The 23,353-nt window shown below is 46.7% G+C and overlaps 2 protein-coding genes across 13 annotated transcripts in view; one reads left to right on the top strand and one right to left on the bottom strand.

The window, feature by feature from the left end:
* The first annotated feature begins 1,830 nt into the window (after positions 1 to 1,830).
* Positions 1,831 to 20,445, top strand: PALM3 (paralemmin 3). Of its 4 annotated transcripts, XM_027851020.1 has the most exons (7): positions 1,831 to 1,994; positions 10,660 to 10,708; positions 11,992 to 12,072; positions 12,362 to 12,498; positions 13,048 to 13,132; positions 16,693 to 16,738; positions 18,493 to 20,445. In XM_027851020.1, exons 1-7 carry the CDS (start codon positions 1,939 to 1,941, stop codon positions 20,079 to 20,081), a joined length of 2,043 nt encoding a protein of 680 aa, XP_027706821.1. In that variant the 5' UTR covers positions 1,831 to 1,938; the 3' UTR covers positions 20,082 to 20,445. The 4 variants fall into 4 exon arrangements, with proteins under 4 accessions (XP_027706821.1, XP_027706820.1, XP_027706824.1 ...); XM_027851019.1 differs by lacking the exon at positions 1,831 to 1,994 and having other exon boundaries at positions 9,493 to 10,708; XM_027851023.1 differs by lacking the exons at positions 1,831 to 1,994; positions 10,660 to 10,708 and adding an exon at positions 10,715 to 10,912.
* Positions 20,446 to 21,446: 1,001 nt separating this feature from the next.
* IL27RA (interleukin 27 receptor subunit alpha) overlaps positions 21,447 to 23,353 on the bottom strand; it is a 14,105-nt gene continuing 12,198 nt past the window's right edge. For 4 of the 9 annotated variants that reach the window (XM_027851009.1, XM_027851012.1, XM_027851013.1 and 1 more), the window contains 3 exons: positions 23,123 to 23,219; positions 22,836 to 22,923; positions 21,447 to 22,651 (listed from right to left, as the gene is read on the bottom strand). In XM_027851009.1, coding sequence (XP_027706810.1) covers positions 22,460 to 22,651; positions 22,836 to 22,923; positions 23,123 to 23,219 — 377 coding nt within the window. In that variant the 3' untranslated portion in view covers positions 21,447 to 22,459. Of the gene's footprint in view, positions 22,652 to 22,835; positions 22,924 to 23,116; positions 23,220 to 23,353 lie in introns of those variants that run through there. The other 5 variants (XM_027851017.1, XM_027851018.1, XM_027851014.1 and 2 more) reach the window with 4 other exon arrangements.

Here is a 23,353-nt window from a genome sequence, read left to right as displayed (position 1 = left end):
TTAGAGAGGAGTAGCACAAATGATTTTATCCCCATTTTATAGATGAGGAAACTGAGGCTGTTTGGGACTTGTCCACAGTCATGCAGTGATCAAGAAACAGAGCCAGGAGTCAAACCCAGGTCTTTTGATTCTCAATCTTTTTCTCTACTCCACACTGACTCACAACACTCAAAAGTAAGGGAGAAGCATGGGGAGGAGTAGGTTCCATTCCCCTCTAACTGTCCCCCTCTGCTCCTCCAGTATAAAACTAGGAGTCCCCCAGTGGCTGGTCCTCAGGATTCCCAGGCTAATCCAATCCCACCCTAATTTTCCTCTCTACTCTGCTCCAGAGCTCAAGAAGAAGGAAGGAGGCTCCTGAAAATGAGAAGGCTGGCCAGGGGCCTGTGGCAGTAGTTAGAGCACTATTACTACTAGTACTACTACTACTACTACTACTACCACCACCACCACCACCAGCACAACCACAACCACAACTACTACAACTACCACAACTACCACCACCACCACCACTACCACCACGAGTACCACTACCACCACCACAACCATAACTACTACTGCCGCTACTATTACCACTACTACAACCACCACCACTACTACTACCACCACTCAACTATCACTACCACTACCACTACTACATTACTATCACTACCAATACTGCCACCACCACCACTACTACTATCACTACCACCACTACTACCATCACCACCACTATTACCACTACTACTACAACTACTACTAGTTAACATTTATGTAGCACCTATGATGTGCCAATTCTTATAAGTATCATCTTATTTGAGCCTCATAACAACCCTGGGAGATAAGTGCTATTACTATCCCCATTTTACAGATGAGGAAACTGAAGTTCAGGGAGGTTAAGTGACTTGCCCAGGGTCACACAACTAGCAAGTGAATGAAGCTGGATTTGAACTCAGGTCTTCCTGACTCCAGGTCTGGCTCTATCTACTCTGTCACCTAGCTGCCAGCTAGATTTGGAGTGTGAGGACCTGGATCTCCCCCAAACTTCGGGACCCTGGGTCCCTTCTGGGCCTCAGTGCCTTCAATACCTTAATGGAAGGGTTAAGTGATGTATAAGGTCCCTTCCAGCTTTAAATCCTATATCTTGAGTTGTCTGCTGCTCCCCACAAATGCACAAGGGGCATGTGCTTGAGTGGCCAATTTTTTTCTTCTTTATTAAATTAAATATTATTCCTTAATTAACAAGCATATTTTTTTTCTCCTTCTTGCCTCCCTTCCTGGGGTGGGGGGAAGAAATAGAAAAACAAAACCTTTGTAATAAATATTCATAGTCAAGCCCAACAAATCCCCACATTGGCTATGCCCAGAAATGCATGTCTCATTCTGAATCCTGAGTCCATCATTTCTCACTGTCCTGTCAGGAGGAGGGTAGCAGGCTAAATCATTGGTCCTATGGAATCATCTTTGGTCATTACTTTGATCTGAGTTCTTAAGTCTTTCAAAGTTTATCAGTTTTTTTATTGTTATAGGAGAAATTGTTCTCCTGGTTCTGCTCACTTCACTCTGCATCAGTTCATGCAAATCTTCCCAGCTTTCTCCAAAATTGTCCATTTCATCATTTCTCACAGCACGTATCCCATTACATTCATGTACCATACTGGGTAGTCATTGACATGCCTGTGCATGACTGTGAAGGTGTATGCACAGGATGGCTGCAGCAGCAGAGGGAGGCAGCTGGTGGCTGGTAAATAATTCATCAGGACAGCTGATAGGGCCTCCCCAGGCCCGCCAGCCTGCTCTGGCTCAGGTCCCCTCTCCCTTCCCCTCCCTGCCTACTTCCTTCCGCCCAAACCAGCCTGACCAGCTCTCCTGGTGCCCGCAGCAGCCCCCCCACCCCACCTGTCATCCCCAACCTCTCCGGGCAGCTGCTGCCCAATTGGGCAGCCCAGCCCCACAAGCAAGATGGCCCTACAGAGCCAGGGTTTGCCCCCCAGTGGGTGGACCCCAGCAAATCCAATGTAAGTACCAGGGCTTGGGAGAGGGCATGGGAGTAAAGCAGCTCAAAGGGGTAACTTACCTAGGCTGCACTGAACAGTTGGAGGGGGTGTTGTAGAAAGAGCACTGGATTGGAAGTCAGAGGATGTGAGCTTAAATTCCAGATGGACCACTGACTCAGTGTTTGACCTTGGGCAAGTCACTTAACCCTAATGAACCCTAGTTCTCTCATCTGTAAAATGAGGGGCTAGGCTAGATAATTTCTCAAATCCCTGTAGTTCCAAATCCTGTGACCCCACCTAGCAAGGGGGCAGTTCCTCAGGCAAGCACCTGCCCCCTGGTGGAGGTCACAATTGGTCCCAGGCTCCAGGGCCCTGACCGAAGCAGAAATGTTACAGTCCTGAGCTGCCATTTTAAAGGAGACAAATTCTCCAAACCCCAAGCACTCATTTGTCCCTGGGAAAAAGAGAGGACTCTCAGGCCCTTCTTCCCCATCCCCTCCCCCTTTCTGGACTCTGATACAGACTATTCAGGAGTCACATGGGTCTGGGGGGCAAAGTCTGGGCTGGAGGTGGGAATGTAGCCCAGCATTGCAGAATAAGACCCTTTGAGAAGAGAGGTCAGTGAGGAGGGAGGGGAAACCCCTAGCCAGGGCCACTAGGTCAGGACCCCTGGATTTCATGAGACTCCAAAAAGACCAGAAGCTAAACAGAAGTGTAGGAGGCATGAAAAGCAGTGTAGCAGGAAGAACCCTGGATTTTGGAGGGAGAGAAACTATATTTGACTCTACACTTACTGGGTGTGTGACACGGGGCAAGTTGTTATTCGTCTCTGGGCCTCCGTTTCCCCGCCTATAAAAAGATGGGATTGGGCTGGCTAATCTTTACTCTTCATTGAAGCATTAAATCCTAAGAATTCTGAGTTATCCATGGGGTCATAGGGCCCTCCTGGCCCTGGACTGAATGCAGCCAATAGCTCCTCTCCCGTCCCTTGACCCCTCAGACCTTTGACTCTTGGTTGGGGGTACAGGGGAGGACATAGGGCTAGAGGGCTCCAAAGAGGCCTCCTCCAAGCCTGTCGAACCCCTGGATCTGCTACCTACATTATTCACCATCTAGAAACCTAGTTGCTAAGCAACAGGGAACCTGATCACCCCAGCAGGGAACTGGCAGGGGAGATTAAGTCTCCAGGGGGAGTCTTATTGGGAGGGAGAGGGCCCCCCACTGGGACCTACCTAAAAGGAAAGGCAGCTCTTCTGAGAAGACAGACCCCCTTCTGCCTCAGGCCGCCCCACCCCCACATAACCTGAGGGAATGAAGCTAGGGACCCCATCCTAAGAAACAGTTTGATCTGGTAGAAAGAATGCCAATTATTGTCAAGAGACCTGGGTTTGGATTCCAGTTCTGCTCTTTACTGTTTGTGTGACTTTGAGCAAGTCTCTTTCTTTAGAGGGCTTCATTTTCCCTCCATGTAAAATGGCAGGGGGAGTTGAACTAGGTTATCTAGAGCAAGGGTTCTTGGCTTTTTTTGTGTGTGTCCTGAACCCCTTTTAGCAGCCTGATCCAGTCTAGGGACCCCTTTCTCAAAATAATGTTTTTAAATGCATAAGATAAAATGCATAGAATTACAAAGAAAATCTATTATGTTGAAATAAAGATGTAATTTTCCCCTTCCACATTCCCCCCTGAAATTTATCCATGGCCCATCAACCCCAGATTATGAACCCCTGATTTAGAAGGCCTTTCCAGCTCCAAACACCAAACCCCCCCAGGGTGCCGCCATTCCTAAGGGAGCCAGCCAAGGACCCAGTCTCCTTTGTCCTCCAGAGCTCACTATAAGGGATTCAGTCAGTGACTCCAGCTGGCACCCCTATGTACTATCCCTTAGAAGATCTAGCCAAGTTCTCAATCATGAAAATGAGTGCGTATGCTGGAAGAATATGGGATTTTGAATCAAAAGGACCTGAGTTCAAATTCTGACTGCTACTAGCTGAATGACCTTGATCAAGTCACTTAGCCTCAGTTTCCCCATCTGTAAACTTGAGTGTTTGGATTAGATGACTTCTAAAGCCCCTTCCAGCTCTAAACCCTAGGTGCTATAGGCCATGGACATTCCTAGAGAGAAGGGAATCGAATCTCATCCCACCCTCCCCTACCTGCCAGGCTCAGAATCTACCCTGAAACCTTTAGCTTATAGGGGTAGGGGAACAACTCATCTCTCCAAGTTGTCATGGTAACAGCAGAGGTTTGGTTCCCTTGAGAGGAGGCAAGGGGGTGTATACAAATCCGCAAGCTTATCCTGTAAAAGCCAGTTAGGATAGAGGGGTAGCCCTCAGTGTCTGCAGTCCAGAAAGTAAACAGGTTGATATTACAAAGGCAATGGGAGTAGAGGGTAGGGGTCCTTAACCTTTAAGGCTCTGAGCATCATGGCAGTGGTGTTCCTAAGACCCAAGAGTCCCTTTGAGTAGAAAGAGCACTGTCCTTAGAATCAAAAGATTCTGAAGCCCTGGATTTATGTATGTATTTACTGGCCATGTTACCTTCGTGAATTCACCTCCTGACCTCAGTTTCTTTACCTGTGAAATTAGAGAATTGGACTAAATTATCTCTAAAGATTTTTCCGACTCCAATATTCTCCAATTAGAGGGTTTATAGCCAGAATGAGCCTTGTAGTGATCCAACACACTTTCATCTAAGCAACTACTAGGTGCAGGTCGCTGTGTTGGGCACCAAAATGAAAAACAGTCCCTGACCTCAAAGAGATTGCTTACATTCTCCTGGAGGGGTACAAATAAATCAGTCAGTCAGTCAGTCAAGAAACATTTATGAAGCACTACTATGTGCCAGGTACTCTGTTAAGAGCTTGGGATACAAAGAGAGGCAAAAGGCAGTCCCGGCCTTCAAGGAACTCATAGTCTAATGGGGGAGACAACCTACAAACTATGAACAAATAAGCTCTACACTGAATAAATTAGAAATAATAAGCAGAGAGAAGGCACTAGCTTGAAGGGGATCTGGAAAGCTGTCCTGTAGAAGGTGAGATTTTAGCTGGAAGTAAAAAGAAAAGTGTGTACATGTTGAGGAGGAAGGATCCTAGGAACCCAGATTAAGAGATGGAAGGATTGGGACAGCTAGGTGGCACAGTGGATAGAGCACTGGCCCCTGAAGTCAGGAGGACCTGAGTTCAAATCTAGCCTCAGACCAAACACTTGACACTTACTAGCTGTGTGACCCTGGGCAAGTCACTTAACCCCAATTGCCTTTAAAAAAAAAGAGAGAGAGAGAGAGAGAGATTTCTATCATCTCAGGGGTCATCTAATCCAAAAATGTCAAATTCAAATGGAAACTGGGACCATTGAATGGTAGTACATAAGGATCCTTGAAGGTTACATATTGACTTAGAAAACCACAAATTAACATTATCTATGTTGCATTGTATTTTTCTGCATTTTGTTCAATATTTTCCAATTATATTTTAATCTGATTTGGCCAACTCTCAGAAGTGTTATGGGCCCTGTCTGGTCCAACCTCCTCTTTTTTTTTTTTTAAATGAGGGACCTGAAGCCCAGAGAAGTTAAGGGACCTATCCAGCAATACAGAGGTAGTAAGTAAGAGAATCAGGATTCGAACAAAGGCCCTCTTATTTCATATCCAGTGTTTTGTCCACTGTACCCCATTTCCTCACACCAAAGAGAAACTGTACTGCTTGACTTTTGGGTTTCCCGTAGGAGGTCAGTCATGAGTTGAGCCTTGAAGGAAGGTTGAGATTTTAAAAGATGATGTTAAAGAGGGAATGCCTTTCAGGCATTTGGGACAGGCTGAGCAGTGGCCCCAAGCATGGAGGGAGAACATCATGTAACAGTAATGATCATTAGGCCAGTTTGGCTAAAACTTAAAGTGAGTGAAAGGCAATAATCAGAAATAAGCCTGGAAATGTAATCTGCGGGAAAAATTATAAAAGGTTTTAAATGTCAGACTCAAATGTTTGTATTTTATCCTAGAGGCAATAGGGAGCCACTGAGAAGACTGGAAAAGAGAAATGTCCTGGTCAAATTTGAGCCTCAGTATACTATAACAATAATAATAATAAGCATTTATATAGTGCTTTAAGGTCTTTGAAGTGCTTTAGAAATATTACCTCATTTGATCCTCAAAACAACCTTGAGAATCAGGTGCTATTATTATCCTCATTTACAGATGAGGTTGTGATTTGCCTGGCATCGCAGAGCTAGTAAGTATCTGAGACTGGATTTGAACTCAGAACTTCCTAACTCCAGGTCCTGTGTGATATCCACTGTGGCACATAATTAATGGTTATTCTGTTGCTGTGTGGACATACTGGAAGCTGCAAGTCCAATTAGGAGGCTGTTGCAATAGCCTAGGTGAAAAGTGATGAAGGCCTGAACTAGTCATGGAAGTGAAAAGACTTTGACAGATATGAGAGAAGTTGTGGAAGTAGCAACAAGATTTGGCAACTAATTGTTGAAGGAGGATGAGGCAGGAAGGAAGAGTCAGGGATGCTACTGAAGTTGTGAATCTGAGCAACTTGGGGGAGGGGGTAGCCTCAGTGGAAACAGGGCAGGAGGCAGGCTTAGGGGGGAAGAGAATGAGTTTCTTTTGTGTATTTTGTATATGTTTGAAATGCCTGTGGGACATCTAGGTGGAGGTGTCCTTCAGGCAGTTGGTATGTGAGACTGGAACTTAGGTGAGAGACTAACGTTGGATATATGAATCTGGGAGTCATCAGTATAGAGTTAATTGAACCCATGCGGGGTGATGGAATCACTGAGAGGGGATAGAGAGAGGAAAGAGTAGGAACCAGGACAGATCCTTGAAGGACATCAATGGTTAAGATGGGACATGGATGATGATACGGGCAGAGGAAATGGAGAAGAAATCAAACAACCATGCTTGTTTTATTTTATTAATGTTTTATTGTTCCTTAAAAAAAAAAAAAAAGACAAGGCAGTTAGGTGACACAGTGCCCTGGGGTCAGGAGGACCTGAGTTCAAATCTTACCTTAGACACTGACTAGCTGTTTGACCCTGGGCAAGTCACTTAATCCCGATTGCCTCCAAGAAAATAAAATTTTTTTTAAAAATGAGTCCTAAAACTCTCCCCCTCTCTAATAAAACCGTCCTTTGTAACAAATAAGTATATTTAGGCAAAATAAATATTAATCATATCTGATGCCATATGCCCTATTCTGCACCTTTTTACCCAACAGAGGGATGGATGTTTCATCATCAGGTCGCTGGAGTCAAGATTTGGTCATTTCATTGATCTAAGTTCTGATGTCTTCTAATTCCTTTCCTTTTCATCATTGTGGGCATTGTGTATGTTGTTCTGTTGGTTTTGTTTGCTCTGCTCTGCATCAGTACAAATAAGTCTTTCCAACTTTCTTGGAATTCCTTCCTTTTTTTGTCAGTTAATCAGGAAATAAGCATTTATTAAGCACTTACTGTGTACCAGGCAGTTTGGTAAATGATGGAAAGGAAGGCTCTCAAGGAGCTCACATTCTAATGGGGGAGACAACATGTAAATTACTAGGTATATTATACACAGGTGAAAGAGAGAGATATATGAAATATGATTTCTTTTTTAAATTTTTTATTAATTTATTTTGAATTATCAACAATCACTTCCATAAGCTTTTGAGTTTTAAATTTTTCTCCCCCTCCCTCCCCAAGACAGCATGCAATCTGATATAGGCTATACATATACATTCCTATTAAACGTATTTTCACATTAGTGATGTTGTAAGCAAGAATTAGAACCAATAGGAGGAACCACCAGAAAAAGGAAATAAAACACTACAAAACACATTCAAACTCCATAGTTCTTTCTTCTTTGTGGATAGCATTTTCTATCACGACACCTTTGGAGATGTCTTAGCTGCTTGAGAAGGGTTAAGTTTATCAATACTAGTCATCGCACAATGTGGCTGTTATTGTGTACAACATTCTCCTGGTTCTGCTCCCTTCACCCAGCATCAGACCATACAAATCTTTCCAGGTTTTTCTGAAGTCATCCTGTTCATCATTTCTTATAGCACAATAGTATTCCATTACATTCACATACCACAACTTGTTCAGCCATTCCCCAATTGATGGGCATCCTCCTCTCAATTTCCAATTCTTTGCTACCACAAAAAGAGTTGCTATAAATATTTTTGTACATGTGGGTCCTTTTCCCATTTGTATGATCCCTCTGGGATATAGCCCTAGAAGTGCTATTGCTGGGTCAAAGGATATGCACATTTTATAGCCCTTTGAGCATAGTTCCAAATTGCTCTCCAAAACGGTTGGATCATTTCACAACTCCACCAACAATGCATTAGTGTTCCAATTTTCCCACATCTTCTCCAACATTTATCATTTTCCTGTTTTGTCATATTGGCCAATCTGATAGGTGTGATGTGGTACCTCAGAGTTGTTTTGATTTGTATTTCTCTAATCAATAGTGATTTAGAGCATTTTTTTCATATGACTATAGACGGCTTTAATTTCTTCATCTGAGAACTGCCTGTTCATATCCTTTGACCATTTATCAATTGGGGAATGACTTGTATTCTTATAAATTTGACTTAATTCTCTATATATTTTAGAAATGAGGCCCTTATCAGAGAGACTGGTTGTAAAAATTATTTCCCAATTTTCTACTTTCCTTCTAATCTTGGTTGCATTGGCTTTGTGCAAAAAAACTTTTCAATTTAATGTAATCAAAGTTATCCATTTTGCTTTTCATAATGTTCTCTATCTCCTGTTTGGTCATGAATTCTTCTGTTCTCCATAAATCTGCTAGGGAAACTATTCCTTGCTCTCCCAGTTTACTTATAGTATCAGCCTTTATATCTAAATCATGAACGCATTTTGACTTTGTTTTGGTATATGGTGTGAGATTTTGATCTATGTCTAGTCTTGAAATATAATTTCAAGGAAGAATGCCCTTGTAACTGGGAGGATCAGAAAAAGCCTACCACAGAAAGTGAGATTGAAGCTGTGCCTTAAAGGAAGCCAGGGAAGTTAGGAGCCAGAGGTAGGAGGAAGGTCACTCTAGACTCACGATACAACAAATAAGAAGGTAGAGGGTCAGGAGATGGAGTGTATTGTGGAGAGAAGAGCACGAAGGCCTACGTAGCTGTATTATAGCGTATGTGGAGGGAAGTAAAGTGGAAGAAGTCTAGAAATATAGGAAGGGGCCAGATTGGGAAGAGCTTTAAATGTCAGAGGACTCTATGTTTGATCCTGAAGGTAACAGGGAGCCTCTGGAATTTAATGTATAGATGGGCAGCTAGGTGGCACAGCGGATAGAGTGGCAGGCCTGGAGTCAGGAAGACTCATCTTCATGAGTTCAAACCCAGCCTCAGACATTTACTAGTTGTGTGACTCTAGCTAAGTCATTTAACCCCTTTTGACTCAGTTTCCTCAGCTGTAAAATGAGTTAGAGAAGGAAATGGCAAACCACTCCAGTATCTTTGTCATGAAGAATCAGACACAACTGAACAACAAAGTGCTTTAGGAAAATCACTCTGGCAACTGAGTGGAGGATGGCTTGGAGCAGGGAGACTTGCTGCAGGAAGACCAAGGCTATTGTAGTAGCCCCCATTAGAAGCCTGTACCAGAGTGATGGTTGTGGGAGTGAAGAGACAGGACATACACAAGAGATGTGAAGAAGAGAGTGAGATACATTCTCATATCTCTTTTTTTTAGCCAAGCTTGGCTAATTTCATTGCATTTAATTTCAGTGGTTCTGTTGCTGATCTTTTCATTAATATGCTTTTAGTCATTGTATATATCATAATCATAATTTCTTACAGCATGCTAACATTCTCTTAGCATTGTGTACCACCATTTGTCTAACCATTCTCCAAACCACGGACATCTACTTTGTTTCCAAACCTTTGCTATCCTACAAAAACTGCTCCTATAAACATTTTTATGTCAATGGGGCCATTCTTTTTGTTATTGATCTCTTTGGGGTATATACCTAATAGTGCAATCTCTGGGTCCAAGGTGTAGACATTCTGGTCACTTTCTTACAATATTTCCAGATTGCCTTTTCCTAACTGGCCAGACCACTTCACAGCTCCACCAACAATGTATCCAGCACGCCTGTATTTCCACACAACCCCTCTAACCTTAACTATTTCCATCTTTTGTTTTCTTTGACAATTAGGTGTGAAATGAAAGTTCAGAGTTCTTTTGCTTTGCATTTTTCTTATTGGTAGTGAATATGGTTTGTTTTTGTGGTTCGTTGATATTTCTTCATTTTTTTTTAAAGGAAAAAACTGATGCCTAAAAAGTTTAAGTAAATTGCTCAACATCACACCCTGTATCAGAGCAGGGATTTGGGTCTAGGTTTTGTGACCTTCCCCCCCCCAAATCCTATGCTCTTTGTACTATGTGTTGCCCTTCCCGCCTGGAGCTCTGACCAGGGTTAGAGATCGACACCTCAGATCTCCATTCTCAAGTTCCAAAGACACTCATTGGCCAGGGAGGGGAAATCAGTCAAGGCGACCTTGGCTAGTTCCTGGGCACCCTGAGCAGGGCCAGGACTCAGGAGTGATGTCATTCAGCTACGGGGAAAGGGTAGGGATTGAGAGCATGAAACTCTCGCATCTTTCACCTCCGGTCTCCTCCCCACTTTCCCCCAGCCTCGCCCCTACTTTCTCCGTATCTCTTTGCAGGCCCATGGTTGAGAGCGCCCTCTACCGTCAGCGGCTGGAGGTCATTGCTGTAAGTGACCGTACGCTCTCTGGTTCCTCCCGAAGGCTTCGGGGACCGCTCGAACCCCGCTCTCTGCTCCCCTCAGCGAAACCTACCGCCAGCCCTGAGCCCGGGGCTGCAGCCTCTGCACGCGTCCCATCCCCATTCCACGGGGCTCTGCTCCCCACCCCTTCCTGGGGGAGCGGGCTGAGGCTGAACGGACTCACCTCCGGAGTGAGTGAGAGAGCAGTGCCTCCGTACCCAAAGTGCCCTACACCTCCCAAATCCCCAAACCTCCATCTCCTGTCTTCCAACTTCCTATTTCTTTTTCCTGTCCCCCCAGTATCCTGTGTCTCCATTGCTTGATCCTCCAATTTCATACTTTCAGGTTCCCTGTCCCCAGTTCCTCACCTCCTGTTTCCTTTCCTCCCAAATCCATCTCATACCTTGTCCTAATCGTGTCTCTCCATCCTGACACCCAAACTCCCATATTCCCACACCTTGATTCGCCCGTCCTCTCAAATCCTCCTCATCCTGTCGCCCAGTCCCCCATCCATCTATACCCTACTTTGTTCATTCCCCCCGCCCCGTTTCTGTGCTCTCCATCTCTCTGTCCCCATTTCTTCTCTGAAGGACCTATTCACAATCTCGCCACTCCCTACTCTCCATCCTCCTGTGCTCATCACCATATTTCCTTTTCCCTGACCCGTCCCTGATCTCGCCATCCCCTGAGCTGCATTTCGCCCAGTTCTCTGCTCCTCATTCTCTCCTTTTCTTCATCCCCACACCCTCCTGTCCCCCATCCCCCGTTTCCATCGTCTCAGTCTCCCGCCTCTGGCAGAGAGCCGCAGGATCCGGCCCCGGGGCGCGGCCAGCACCACCCCTTCCCCTGTCCCTCACCCCCGCCCTCCCTAGAACTGCTGAGTCAGCGCCTCCCAGACCACCCCCTCTTTCCCCGCACCCACAGCAGGTCTCAGCTCCAGACAGTAGAGGATAGGGGGTGGGGGTCTTTCCCCACTCCACCTCTTCCCAGAACCCGAGTAGGACTTCCCTGTACCCTGCCCTGCTCCTCCCTCGCCCTCAGCTCTAGGCATCTCGGTTCCAGGCATCCCAGGGGAGCCCGTCAAAGGCAGAGGGAGAGGGAGGGAGCCCGAGAGGGAGGCGCAGGCTGGAGCAATCGCTTGTCCTGTCTCCGCTGGTTTGGCCAGGCTGGGCTCTGCTAGGCTCCACGGGGCTGAGATGGGCTAGACTGGGCTGGGCAGGGCTGGACTTCGCTGGGCCGCCACAGCCCCGACTTGCTTCGCTCTGACCAGGAGAAGCGGCGTCTTCAAGAACAGATCTGCGGGGCGCGGAGGGAGCTAGAGGAAGAAAAATTAAAAGTGCAGCGACTAAAGGTGGGGACAGTCCTGATGATGCCAGTCTGAGGACATCCCGTGAAGGAGGGCAATAGTGGAATGTCTCTACTTTAGCGGGGTCAATGAGGGAGGGCATCCGTGGTGGGAGCAAAAGAAAAAGGGCTGTCTCTGTGGGAGGGGGAAGTAGGACAGGAGGTGTGTCCCGGTCTAGGGTGGGGGAATTGGGGAAGGGTCTGTGGGTGGGGGTAATCTGTCCCAGCCTGGGAGGGTGGGGTGGCTTGTCCAGTGTTTGGCTGGGATCTCACCTTCCTCCTTGCCCTACCCCAAGAGGAAGTCCCTGCGGGAGCGATGGCTGATGGATGGGACAGCTGAGGCACCTGAGGGCGCTGAGCCAGAGGCGGATCCCCATTCCCCTCAGGGCCAGGCCCAGGCCAGAATCCAACGCTTGGAAGACAGTCTGTTCACGTAAGGGGCTGGGGGGGGGGGGGCGGAGGGCTCTGTAATTAATTGCCCATCTGGCCTTTGGGTTTCTGTTCACAACTGGGCCCTGACCCTTTCTATGGCAGATCAGAAATATTCTGAAAGTAATTAGAGGATGTGGGCTGGGAGCCAGCTTTGCCACTGACTACCTTACGCAAGTCCCTTTCCTTTTCTTTTCCTTCCCTTCCCTCCTGTCCCTTACCCTTCCCTTCTCTTCCCTTCCCTTTTCCTTCTCTCCTCTTCCCTTCCTTTTCCTCCCCTTTCCCCTTTCCTTCCCTTTCCACTCCTACCCTTCCATTCCTTTCCTTTTCCTTCCTTACCCTCCCCTTCCCTTTGCCTCAGTGTCCTCATCTTCAAAATGAATAGTTGGATTGGATGACTTCTCAGGGCCATTCACGAGCCTATGAAGGCAGGCCATCTGAGGCCTGGACCTGGGATGCTGGGAGGGGAGGCTGGACACTTGGGTCCCATTTGTCGGAGGGGTGGAAGTTGGGAAACCAGATTCCTGGCTTCCAGCAGCAACCTCTTCCCCAGACTCCAGTCACAACTCCAGTTACTACAGAGTGCATCAACGGGTGCCCAGCACAAGACTTCTGCCTGGCCCACCTGGCGCCTACAGGTGAGAAGGAACAGGGTATAAAATATGTCTATCCTTTTGAGGGAAGAGGAAAGGGGTAAAATATCCCGGGTGTCTACTAGACTGTACCCTTTGAACAGTAGTGAACAGGTAGAGTGGAAAGAGCACTGTATTTGATTCTTCCACCAGTAGCTGTGTGACTTTAGGCAAATTGTTTCCCCTCTCTTAGCCTCAGATTCCCAACCTGTAAAATTCATGGGATGATCAGGAACCACAAAGATCTAACTGAGCTAGAAAGTTGGGGAGAGATAAATATAAAATCTTGCACTTGGGTTCAAAAAATCAACTTCAAAAGAACAAGATAGAGGAAGCAGGGAAGCAGGATAATAGTTTATCAGGAAAAAAAAATCTAGAGGCTTTAGCACATGGCAAGGTAAAGACTAGTCAATAGGGAGGTCCAGCCACCAAAAGAGCTGATGTAATGTGATGTAATTGATGTAAGTCGCACCAAGAGAGACAAGAGTGTCTAGGAACAAGATAGTCCTACTCTACTCTGCCCTGTTCAGACTACAGTGTTTCAGTTCTGAGTAATGAATTTTAGGAAGGTCATTAATAAGCTCTATATCACCCAGAGAAGAGCAACCAAGACGGTGAAGGGGCCCCAAGATAATACAATATAAAGACTGCTTGAAAGAACAGGGATGTTTACCCTGGAGAACAACAGACTTAAGTGATGTGCTGTATGGTGTTTAACAACCAGTATGTTCGTGTGTGTGTGTGTGTGTGTGTGTGTGTGTGTGTGTGTGTATACATATACACATATATACATGTACATAGGCACTACCTACAAATTTAATCTGAATTATTAACATTTCTCCATCATTTTCTTGAGACTAGAAATCAACAAAACAATAAATCAATCCCTGATTTGTAACATTTGACCATTTCTGAGGTGCAAATGTTCATGGTGAAAATTTAACAATTAGCTTTCTAGTTGCACTGGCACCAGAATCTCCTTGCAGATATGGGGTCTTCAAGTACTTGAAAGGTGGTTGGTCACATGGAGAAGGGATTAGACTTGTTCTGATTTAGCCCTAGAAGACAGAGGTAAGCACGATGGGAGAAGATTGTAGAGAGGCAGATTTCAGCTCAAATGTCAGGAAAAACTTTCCTAGCAATCAGTTATTTAGAAGTGAACTGAGCTGCCTCAGAGAAGCAGATTGACACTTACTAGGGATCTTCAAAGACTGAATGACTATTTTTTAGAGATGATATAGAAGGGATTCCTAGTCAGAGCTGCCTATTCTCCCCTCCTCATCTCACATCACTTGGCCATCTTCCCCCATTCTCTCCTCCTTCATCCCTTTCTCACATGAAGAGATCACCTTTCTCCTTTCCAAGGCACAAGTGATTTCAGTACATCCTATCTTCTACAGCAGAATTCCCCCCTATCACTCCCAGTCCTTCACTAATCTTCAGTCTTTCCCTGTCTACTAGTTGCTTCCCTGCCAACTACAAATACACCAAGTTCTCCTCCATCCTTAAAAAGCCCTCAGCTTGATGTGCCCATCCCTTCTCATATCTCTCCTTCCTTCCATGGCTAAACTAAAGAAAGCTGTCCACAATTAGTGGCTCCACTTCCTCTCCTCTCATTCTCTTCTAAACTCTGCAGTCTGGCTTCTGATTTCCTCATTCAACTGAAAGTGCTTTCTCTAAAGTGACCAATGACTTTTTAATTGCCAATTAAAGTATGCCCAGAATGCTCTTGCTACTTGTCCCTATACCTCCAGGCTTCATTCAAGTCTCAGGCAAAATTCCACCTTCTTCAAAAAGTCTAAAAAAAAAAAAAAAAGTCTTTCCCCATCTCTCTCAATGTTAGTGCTTTCCCTCTGAGATTACCTCCAATTTACCCTATATATTGGGTATATACGGGACAGTGAGGTCTCTCAGTGGATTGAGTGCAGGAATATGAGTCAGGAAAACCTGAGTTTGACTCTTGCCTCACACAATTACTAGCTGTGTGACTTCAGCAAGTCACTTAACCCCTTCCAGCTTCATTTTTCTCATCTGTAAAATGGGGATAATAAAAGCACCTTTCAGACTTGTAAGGATCAAATGAGTTAACATGCATAAAAGTGCTTTGCAAACCTTAAAGTGCTATATAAATGCTAGCTATAGATTTTGTGTGTACATAGTTGTTTGGAGGTAAGCTAATGTGAGCTCCTTGAGGGAAAGAACTGTATTTTTGTCTTTTGTTGCATCCCTATTGTGTGATGCACTGCCTGGAACAGAGTAAGCACTTAGTAAATGCTTGTTGACTTGACTCTCTGGAGGTCTCTTCAAACAGATTCCATGGCACTGACCACAAAAATCCCCTCCAGCTCTAGGTCCTATGGACTGATGAAAAGTCTAGCCAATGTCCTCAGGCACAGGTCAGATTAGCAAGAGATTCAGGAAGGGCTATAGGAGTCAGAGAACAGACAGGTCATTGTGTAGGACAGGGAAGATCATGGGCACTCAATCGACAAGCCTTTATTGAGTGTCTACTAGGTGCCAAGCACAGGGCTAAGTGCTGGAGATGAAAAGACAAAATTATCTGTGCCCTCATGAAACTTGCAACCTGATTTGGGGAACAACAGGTACAGATATAAGTGCCTACGAATATTGACAAAATGAAAACAAGGTAGGTCTGAGAGCACTAGCACCGAGGGGAATAAGAATGTCGTCGTGTGGGAGACCACGCTTGGGCTGAGTCTTGAAGAGCTGGCCAGCTAACAAGCATCTATTAAGGCTCAACTATGTACCAAGCACTATACTAAGTGCTAGGGATAGAAAGAAAGCTGGGACTTAAGATGGTTCTTGGAAGGTGGAGAGGGTTTGATCTTTAAGACATCTTTAAGGTTCTAAGTCCTTAATTTGGATAGGCAGAAGTAATAAGGCAGAAAGAAAGTATAAAGAGTCCAGGACTCAGAGACTGAGGACCTGAGTTCAAGTCCTGACTGCCATTCATAATCTGTGTGGCCTTGGACAATCCTTTCTCTGGATTTCAGTTTCTTTATCTATAAAACGAAGAAGTTAGGTTAGATGACATCTAAGACATCTAAGCGCTCTCTCTCTCTCTCTCTCTCTCTCTCTCTGAATGTCTGTCTGTCTGTCTCTGTATGTGTGTGTGTCTCTCTCTCTGTCTGTCTTTCTATCTCTCACTCTGACTCTACAGATCAAAGACACTTGGTAAGTTAGAGAGAACACCAAAACCAGTGTGTTTGGACCAGAAGTTTAGTGTATGAAATCAGGGAGGGATACTGGAAAGATAGGTTGAACCCAGATGATGGGGGTCCTTGAACGCCAGGATGTGACATTTGAATTTTATCTCAAATGCAGTGGGGAGCCATGAAAGAGAGTCATGATCAAAATGGGGCTCTAGCAAGATGAGCCTAGTGGTTTCAATAGGAAGAATTGGAAGGGAAGAAACCGGAGAGAGATGAATTAAGGGGCAGTTACTACTGGTTTAAGTGAGAGGAGATGAGATCCAGAATGAGAAGGAAGGAGGAACCGGGGCAGAGACCAAGTTTCACTACAGAGTTCTATGTGTCTCCCTTTAGGTATCCCGATCTCTCTCTCAGACTGCCATGGAGCCAGGCCCTGAAGGTAAGTGTCTTCATGCCTCTTTTTTGGGGAGCCGCTCTGGGTTTCATCCCCTGATGAGCGGCCTCAGAGTTCCCTCAGATCTGTCCATCACCTAAAAAGCGCATTCAGCATTTTTAATCGTAAATTGGATAAAGGCACTAATAGTATATTTGTCAAATTTGCATATAATGCTAAGCTGAGAAGGACAGCAAACATAGTTGAAATCCCAAAAGATTTCAAGAGGCTAGAAGGATGAGTTTGTTCTAATAAAATGGAATTTAATAAAGAAAAATGTAAAATCCTATATGTGGATTTAAAAAAATCAACTAAAAGAAAACTAAAAAAAAATCAAAAATGTCAAGACTTGGCTAATAATAGCTAACACATAGAGTATTGGTAAATATTTAACAACTGGCTTCCAGAAAAAAATTCTCAGAACACACTTTTAAATTTAATCTGCATTATTAACATGAGCTCAATCACTTTCCTAAGCCTAGACAATCAACAAAACAATAAATCAAGCCCTGATTTATAGTATTTGCCTATTTCCAAGTTGCAAATGCTCACACTGAAAATTTAACAACCAGCTCTCTCAAGACAGTTTAAGATGGCTCCAGCACACCACAAGAACTATATGACCCCCACATATGGCACTATTTAGAGTTACAAAATGTTTTCTTCACAACAATCTTGTGAGGCAAATAGTGTGACTATTATTATTTTCATTTTAAAGAAGATGAATAAACCAAGGCTTAGAGAGGTGACTTATCCAAGGTCACACCCCCTAGCAGTAAGTCAGAGTCAGAATTTGAACTCAGATCTCTAGGATGTCAGGTATAATTCTCTTTCTGCCACCCAAAAGAAGTTTCCACGCGGTAATTGCGGGGTGGGCAGGCTCTGGGGTTATTAGTGGACCTATAAGCACACTGTGAGTCAACAGAGAAGCAGGCTCTAAAGCCAAAAATGTTCATGTCATCTTAGGTTGCATTAATTGAGGCTTAGATCCAGAATGAGAGAGGCAAGTGTTCTCCTGGTCTTTTCTTCTGGTATCCCTTGCCTTTATCCTGGTCAGACTACACCTGACATACTGTATTAATCCTGGGCATCCCATTTATGGAAGGGCAACAGCAAACTAGAGGATAAACCCAAAGAGGATAAGTAGGATGGGGAAGAGGGCTGGAGACTGTGCCATACGAGGGCTGATCGGAGGAATTGGAGACACTTATCCCAGAAAAGACTTTAAGGGAAAATGAGTGCTGTTTTCAAACTCTTAAAGAACTGTTCTATATAACAGGGATCAGACTTGCTCTGCTCGGCTCCAAAGGGCAAAACTAGAAGCAATATGGGAGGTTGCAGGAAGGTTAGAAGAAGAAGAAAAAAATAAAAACCAACAACTTCCTAACAATTGGAGCTGTCCAAAGTGAACTAGGTCCTCCCAGAAGAAAATGAGCTCCCCATTGCTGAAAGTCCTTAAGCAGAGACTGATGACTATTTACTTGTCAAGCAGGTTTTAAAGGGATTTTTTTTTTTTTTTGGCGAGGCATTCAGGGTTAAGTGACTTGCTCAGGGTCACACAGCTAGTTCGTATTATGTGTCTGAGGTCCTCCTGACTCCAGGGCCAGTACTCTGTCTACTGTACCACCTAGCTGCCCCCTTATTCAGGCACAGCTTGGGCTAGATGCCTTCTGAAGCCCTTTCCCAAGACTCTGTGGAAGGCAGGAGCAGATATCATGAACCTGACTCACCCTTTAGGTCTTCCCCTTTTCTGCTCCTAGGCAAGGAAGATCTTGAAAAACGAGCCTCCCTACCTCTTATGCCAGCGGTCTCCATGCCTGATCCCTCTACCTCAAGGATCCCCAAGGAGCTGGGGGGAGAGGCAGCCACAACTTCTCAAGCGCCAAAGGAAGAGGAGGTGTCCACAGCAGATACCGTCGAGGTCAATGGTCCATGCCCAGCACCAGTCTCTGTGGAGCTGGAGCTGACCCAGAATCAGGTGGACGCAGCAGAAGACAGGGGTCCAGGTGCTGGGGATGGAGTGGACAGCTCTAGGGGAACAGTCCTGGGACCAGGCATAGTAAAGGTAGAGTGGGATGGGCTGAGGTTCCTAGAGGAAAGTGCCAGGGAGGCCCCCACATGTACAGAAAGGGGGAAGGTAAAAGAACAGGAGGTTGAAGAGATAGTCCTAGAGGTGATAGGGGACCACCAGGTAACAAGAGACCCAGAGCTGCCTGAATGGATGACCAAGGACAGGAGAGTCCAGGAGGTGGAGGAAATGGTTCTAGAGGCAATGAAGAACCGTTCAATGGTGGAAGCCCCAGAACTTCCTGAGTGGGTGACCAAAGACAGGGGCATTGTTGAGGTTGTGTGGGAGGGACTGGGGGGAACTAATGGCAGTGACATGGGGGACTCAGAGGGGATGGCTAGAGAGGAAGCAGCAGCAGGCAGCCCTGCTAGCTCAGGGCTAGAGTCCAAAGAGCACGGCCCTGGGGGGAGTCCTGAGTTGGGAGACCAAGGAGAGGGCTCCTTCATCTGGGTGGAGAGGGTACTTATCACTGAAGACTGGGAGGAGGTACTAGTCGAGGAATCAGAAGGAACCGCCAAGGAATCAAAAGAGGGTGAGGCAGGGGAAAGTTTGCAGCACGGAGGAGAGGAGGAAGGGGAGAAAGGACATCTGGGAACAGAGAAAGGAGGGGAAGAAAAGCATTTGGAGACAAAGAAGCTGGGGTCAGAAGGTGAGACCGAGGAAGTCTTTCAGAAGGGTGGACGGAGAGAGGTACATGTAGGAGCAGAGGAAGTAAAAGAGGATGAGGAACAACTAGGGGAAGAAAAGGAAGGAGAGGGAAAAGAACAGCTGGAGGGAGGGGAGAAAGCAGGGGGAGAGAAACAGCTGGAGGCAGAGGAGAAAGCAGGGGGAGAGAAACTGCTTGGAGGAGAAGAGGAAGAAGAGGGAGAACAGCCAGGGTCAAAGGAGGAGGAGGAAAAGGAGAGGGAAGGAGGGGTAGAAAAGGAAATGCCAGCAGAGAAGGGTCCAGAAGAGAAGGGGCCCGACTCTGAGGAGACAGAGAAGCAGGAACAGGAGATGAAGCAAGTTACCCAGCCTGAGGCAGGACCAGAACCACAGGCTGAAGAGGCCACATCAGCCCCGGGTGAGCCCCAGCCTCCAGCCCCATCCCTGGAGCAGCTCCCAGCCCCTGAAGCAGGGCCTGCAGAACGCCAGCCCCTGCTGCAGCCGGCCACACGCACTGTGAACCCGGCTAGCCGCCCCGTGCCCACCTACGCACCTGCCCAACGGCCTGAGCCCCAACCCGACAGCGAGCAGGCCAGTGGCTCCAAGCAGACGTGTCAGTGCTGTATAGTGATGTGAGCCATCCCTCCTGCCAGCCGAGAGACCTTGTGGAGGCAGGGAGGAACCTGGGGGTGTGAGGCTTCCCCCTCCCACCCTGACCCCGACCCAGTCAATCTCACAGCTACCTCACCCTCCCTTCTAACCTGGGTGCAGCCACGGGGTGGGGGTGGGGCCGCTGCCCAGCCTCGCTGGGAGTCAACACAGGGCCTAGGCACCGGCCGCCACACCCTCAGCCCAGGCAGGACTCTGGAGGCTCCGCTGCCCTTTCGGCCCTCACCCGCTGCCTCGGCGATCCTGGCCTTTCTCCTTTTCCTCTCTCAGCCCCATGCCCCCAGTGATGCCTTAATACTTGAAAATAAAAAGGAGAACAGAATGACATGGAGAACTCTGGATTTGGGGTCAGAGTATCTGAGTTCAGATTCCAGCTCTATGACTCACCACTATTTATACGGATTAGTCCCATGCCCTCTCTGGATCTCAGTTTTCTTGTCTATGAAATGAAAAGGGTGAACTGAATGACGCCTGAGATCACCTTCCAGCGATGACATCACAGCGCAGCAAAGTCTGCTACTCACTAGTCACTCGGGTCTCAGTTTCCTTGTTTGTAAAAGGAAGTGAGTAGACTAGGCTATCTCCAAGGTCCCTTCTGGATCTGTTATCAAGGTGCGTAGTGGGAGTGGAAGGCTTTCTCCACCCCTACTTGTGCGACTGAGCCAGGAATAACAGTAAACAAGTAGCTAGCATTTCTATAGCACTTTTAGGTTTGTGAAGCACTTTACAGGCAGGATCTCATCTGATTCTCATAACCCCATGAGGTAGGTATTATTCTTATCCTTGTTTTACCAGTGAGGCAACTGAGGCTAAGGGAGATTGATTGACTTGCCCATAGTTAGTACAGCTAGGAAGGGGCTTAGATAGGATTTGAACTCAGACTTTCCTGACTTCAAGTCCACCCTGTCACCTGGTGCCCTGGGACCTGGGAGACTCCATGGTGTTCCTTCTCCCAGTCCAACACCTCCTGAGACCTTAGTTTCCCTCAATTCAATTCCAAACACACTTATGGAGCATCCTTGTGGGGTAGAAGGAGCATTGGATTTAGAATCAAAAGAACCAGGTTCAAATCTCACTGCAGTCACTACCTGGGTGACCTTAGTCATGTCACTTAACTTCTATGCTAGGCCTCAGTTTCTTCATCTGTAAAATAAAAGAGTTGGACTGGAAGGTTTCTGAGGTTCCTTCCAGCTCTCACTCTCTGATATTCTCTGTTCTTAAGTACCTCTTATTCTGGGTTACACCAGAGAAGAGGCAAGGACAGAGAAGTCCCAGATCTTACCCTTAGGGATTTTGCAGCCCAGTCTAAGATAAGATAGATACACGGGTAGCTAGAATCCAAGGTCAAGGTGACATATAATCTGTTTTAGTGAGAGTGGTACAAACGGAGTCTAGGGAGAGCAAAGGAGGGAGGGGATCAGGTCTGCAGAGAAGGCTTCCTGGAGGAGGTGCCATGTGAGCTGAGTCTGAAAGGATGGATTAGAGTTCAGGGGAGAAAGGCAGAATGAACTGAGGGAACCAAAACCTGGAGAGATGGTGAGGTGGTGTGTTTCAGCTGTGAATGGTGAGCTCTACGTAGGCTGTTAGGCACTGGAGAGGACGGAGCGGGGCTGTGGGAGGTAAAGCTAGAGAGCTGGGACAAGACAGCAGGACCTTGAATGCCAGGAAGAAAGGTTTGGACTTGGTTCCATAGACAGTGGGGAGGCCATTCAAGATTTGGGGGAAGGGGAGAGACTTGACTGCATCCCCTGCTCATATATGTCGGCAGGATGAACAAGGAGTGTAGCGCAAAAGGGAGAGCACTGGGTTTAGTGTCAGGGAGCTCAGGTGTTAGTTGAGTTCTCCTTCTGCTCCCTTGAGGGAGGAACTTCTCTCTCTGCACTTCTGTTTCCTGCTCTGTATGAGGCGGGGAGTTGGACTATTGGACCTCTGAGGTCCCTTCTACCCTAAACTCTCTGGCTCACTGCAGGACATCATGTGCTCTTCTCCACACATCCTCAGAATGATAGAGGAACACAGCAGGATCTTCCCATGGCTGTCCCCCAGAGCAGAAAGGAACTGGGTGGGGTGGGGTGGGGGACAAGATTGAGTCCCAGCCCTGGTTCTAACTTGCTGTATGGCTTTGGGCAAATCTTCTCCCATTCTCATCCTTGCCCCCTTAAGTCTCCGTTGCTGTAAGATAGGAGATGGAGCAGACAAAGCAGTTCCTAAGCCCCTTCTAGGTTTGATCTTCTATGGTTTTGAGACTTAGTCCCCCCAGAATCAGGGCAATGTCTTAATCCTGGGCTTGGTTCCTCTACATCACGGATCCACCCTCTTGACAGAGTTTCATTGTCCAGGACTCCTCAGGTGAAGTTTTGTTGTCTGGGCAGGGTCAGAAGGCCCAGCTCTTCAGGTGTGGGCAGAAAGTGTTTCTCATATCCAGAGTCAAATGGGATGGGAGCCTCTGGAGGCTGGGGGGGTGCGGACATTGGAGTCTCTACTTCTTCCACGTCTAGGAAAAGGGCGTCCTTGGGAGGCGGAGCCTGGGGAACCTCCTAGGGAAGACCAGTGAAGAGTGAGGCCTTCGTTCCTTCCTCCCCCACCAAATGGCCATTCCTCCCTTTCCCCACTGGGGCCCAACATATGACAGGCATAGGGAGCTTGGTAGTTCAGAGAGGGGGAATTCAAATTCTAAGTTTATGGACTAGGAAGCCGGGCTATCAGGTCCCCTCTACTCACCTCTCCCCAAGGCTGCATGCTCTTGCTATTGGAGGGATCAGGGATCCTTTCAGAGACCCAATGTGGCAGAAACTTTTGACAGAGGCAGCTGATTCAGGCCAGGGAAAGAAGGTCAATGACACAGTTAAGGTGGTGACATGAAGGCATCTGGGCTCTCCACCCCAGGATACACTGTCCTCTAAGAAAACCAGAATTTCTCTGCCTAGGGGCCCTATGGTACAAGCCACACTTTTTCTCCCCTCCCCTCTGGGAGTCCTGACCAGGACCTAGGCATCCAATACCCTCACCACTTGGAGAACACCAAACCCAGGCAGCAACTCATCGATAGCAAAACACAGAACAGCAGGACATTCCACAGCATTTTCCACTCTTTCCAATTCTTCTCTAGGAGCAGAAAAAGGCAAGGATCAGATGTCAGGGCCCAGGGAAATGTGCTGCCTAGCAGGTTCCCCTAAACCACTCTGGCCCCCAACACACACACACACACACACACACACACACACACACACACACACACA

This window comes from Vombatus ursinus, unplaced genomic scaffold (assembly GCF_900497805.2).
Source record: "Vombatus ursinus unplaced genomic scaffold, bare-nosed wombat genome assembly UNPS02009173.1, whole genome shotgun sequence".
Taxonomy (NCBI): Eukaryota; Metazoa; Chordata; class Mammalia; order Diprotodontia; family Vombatidae; genus Vombatus; species Vombatus ursinus.
The sequence above is the reverse complement of the archived record's forward strand: the minus strand, read 5'-3'. Positions and strand labels throughout refer to the sequence as shown.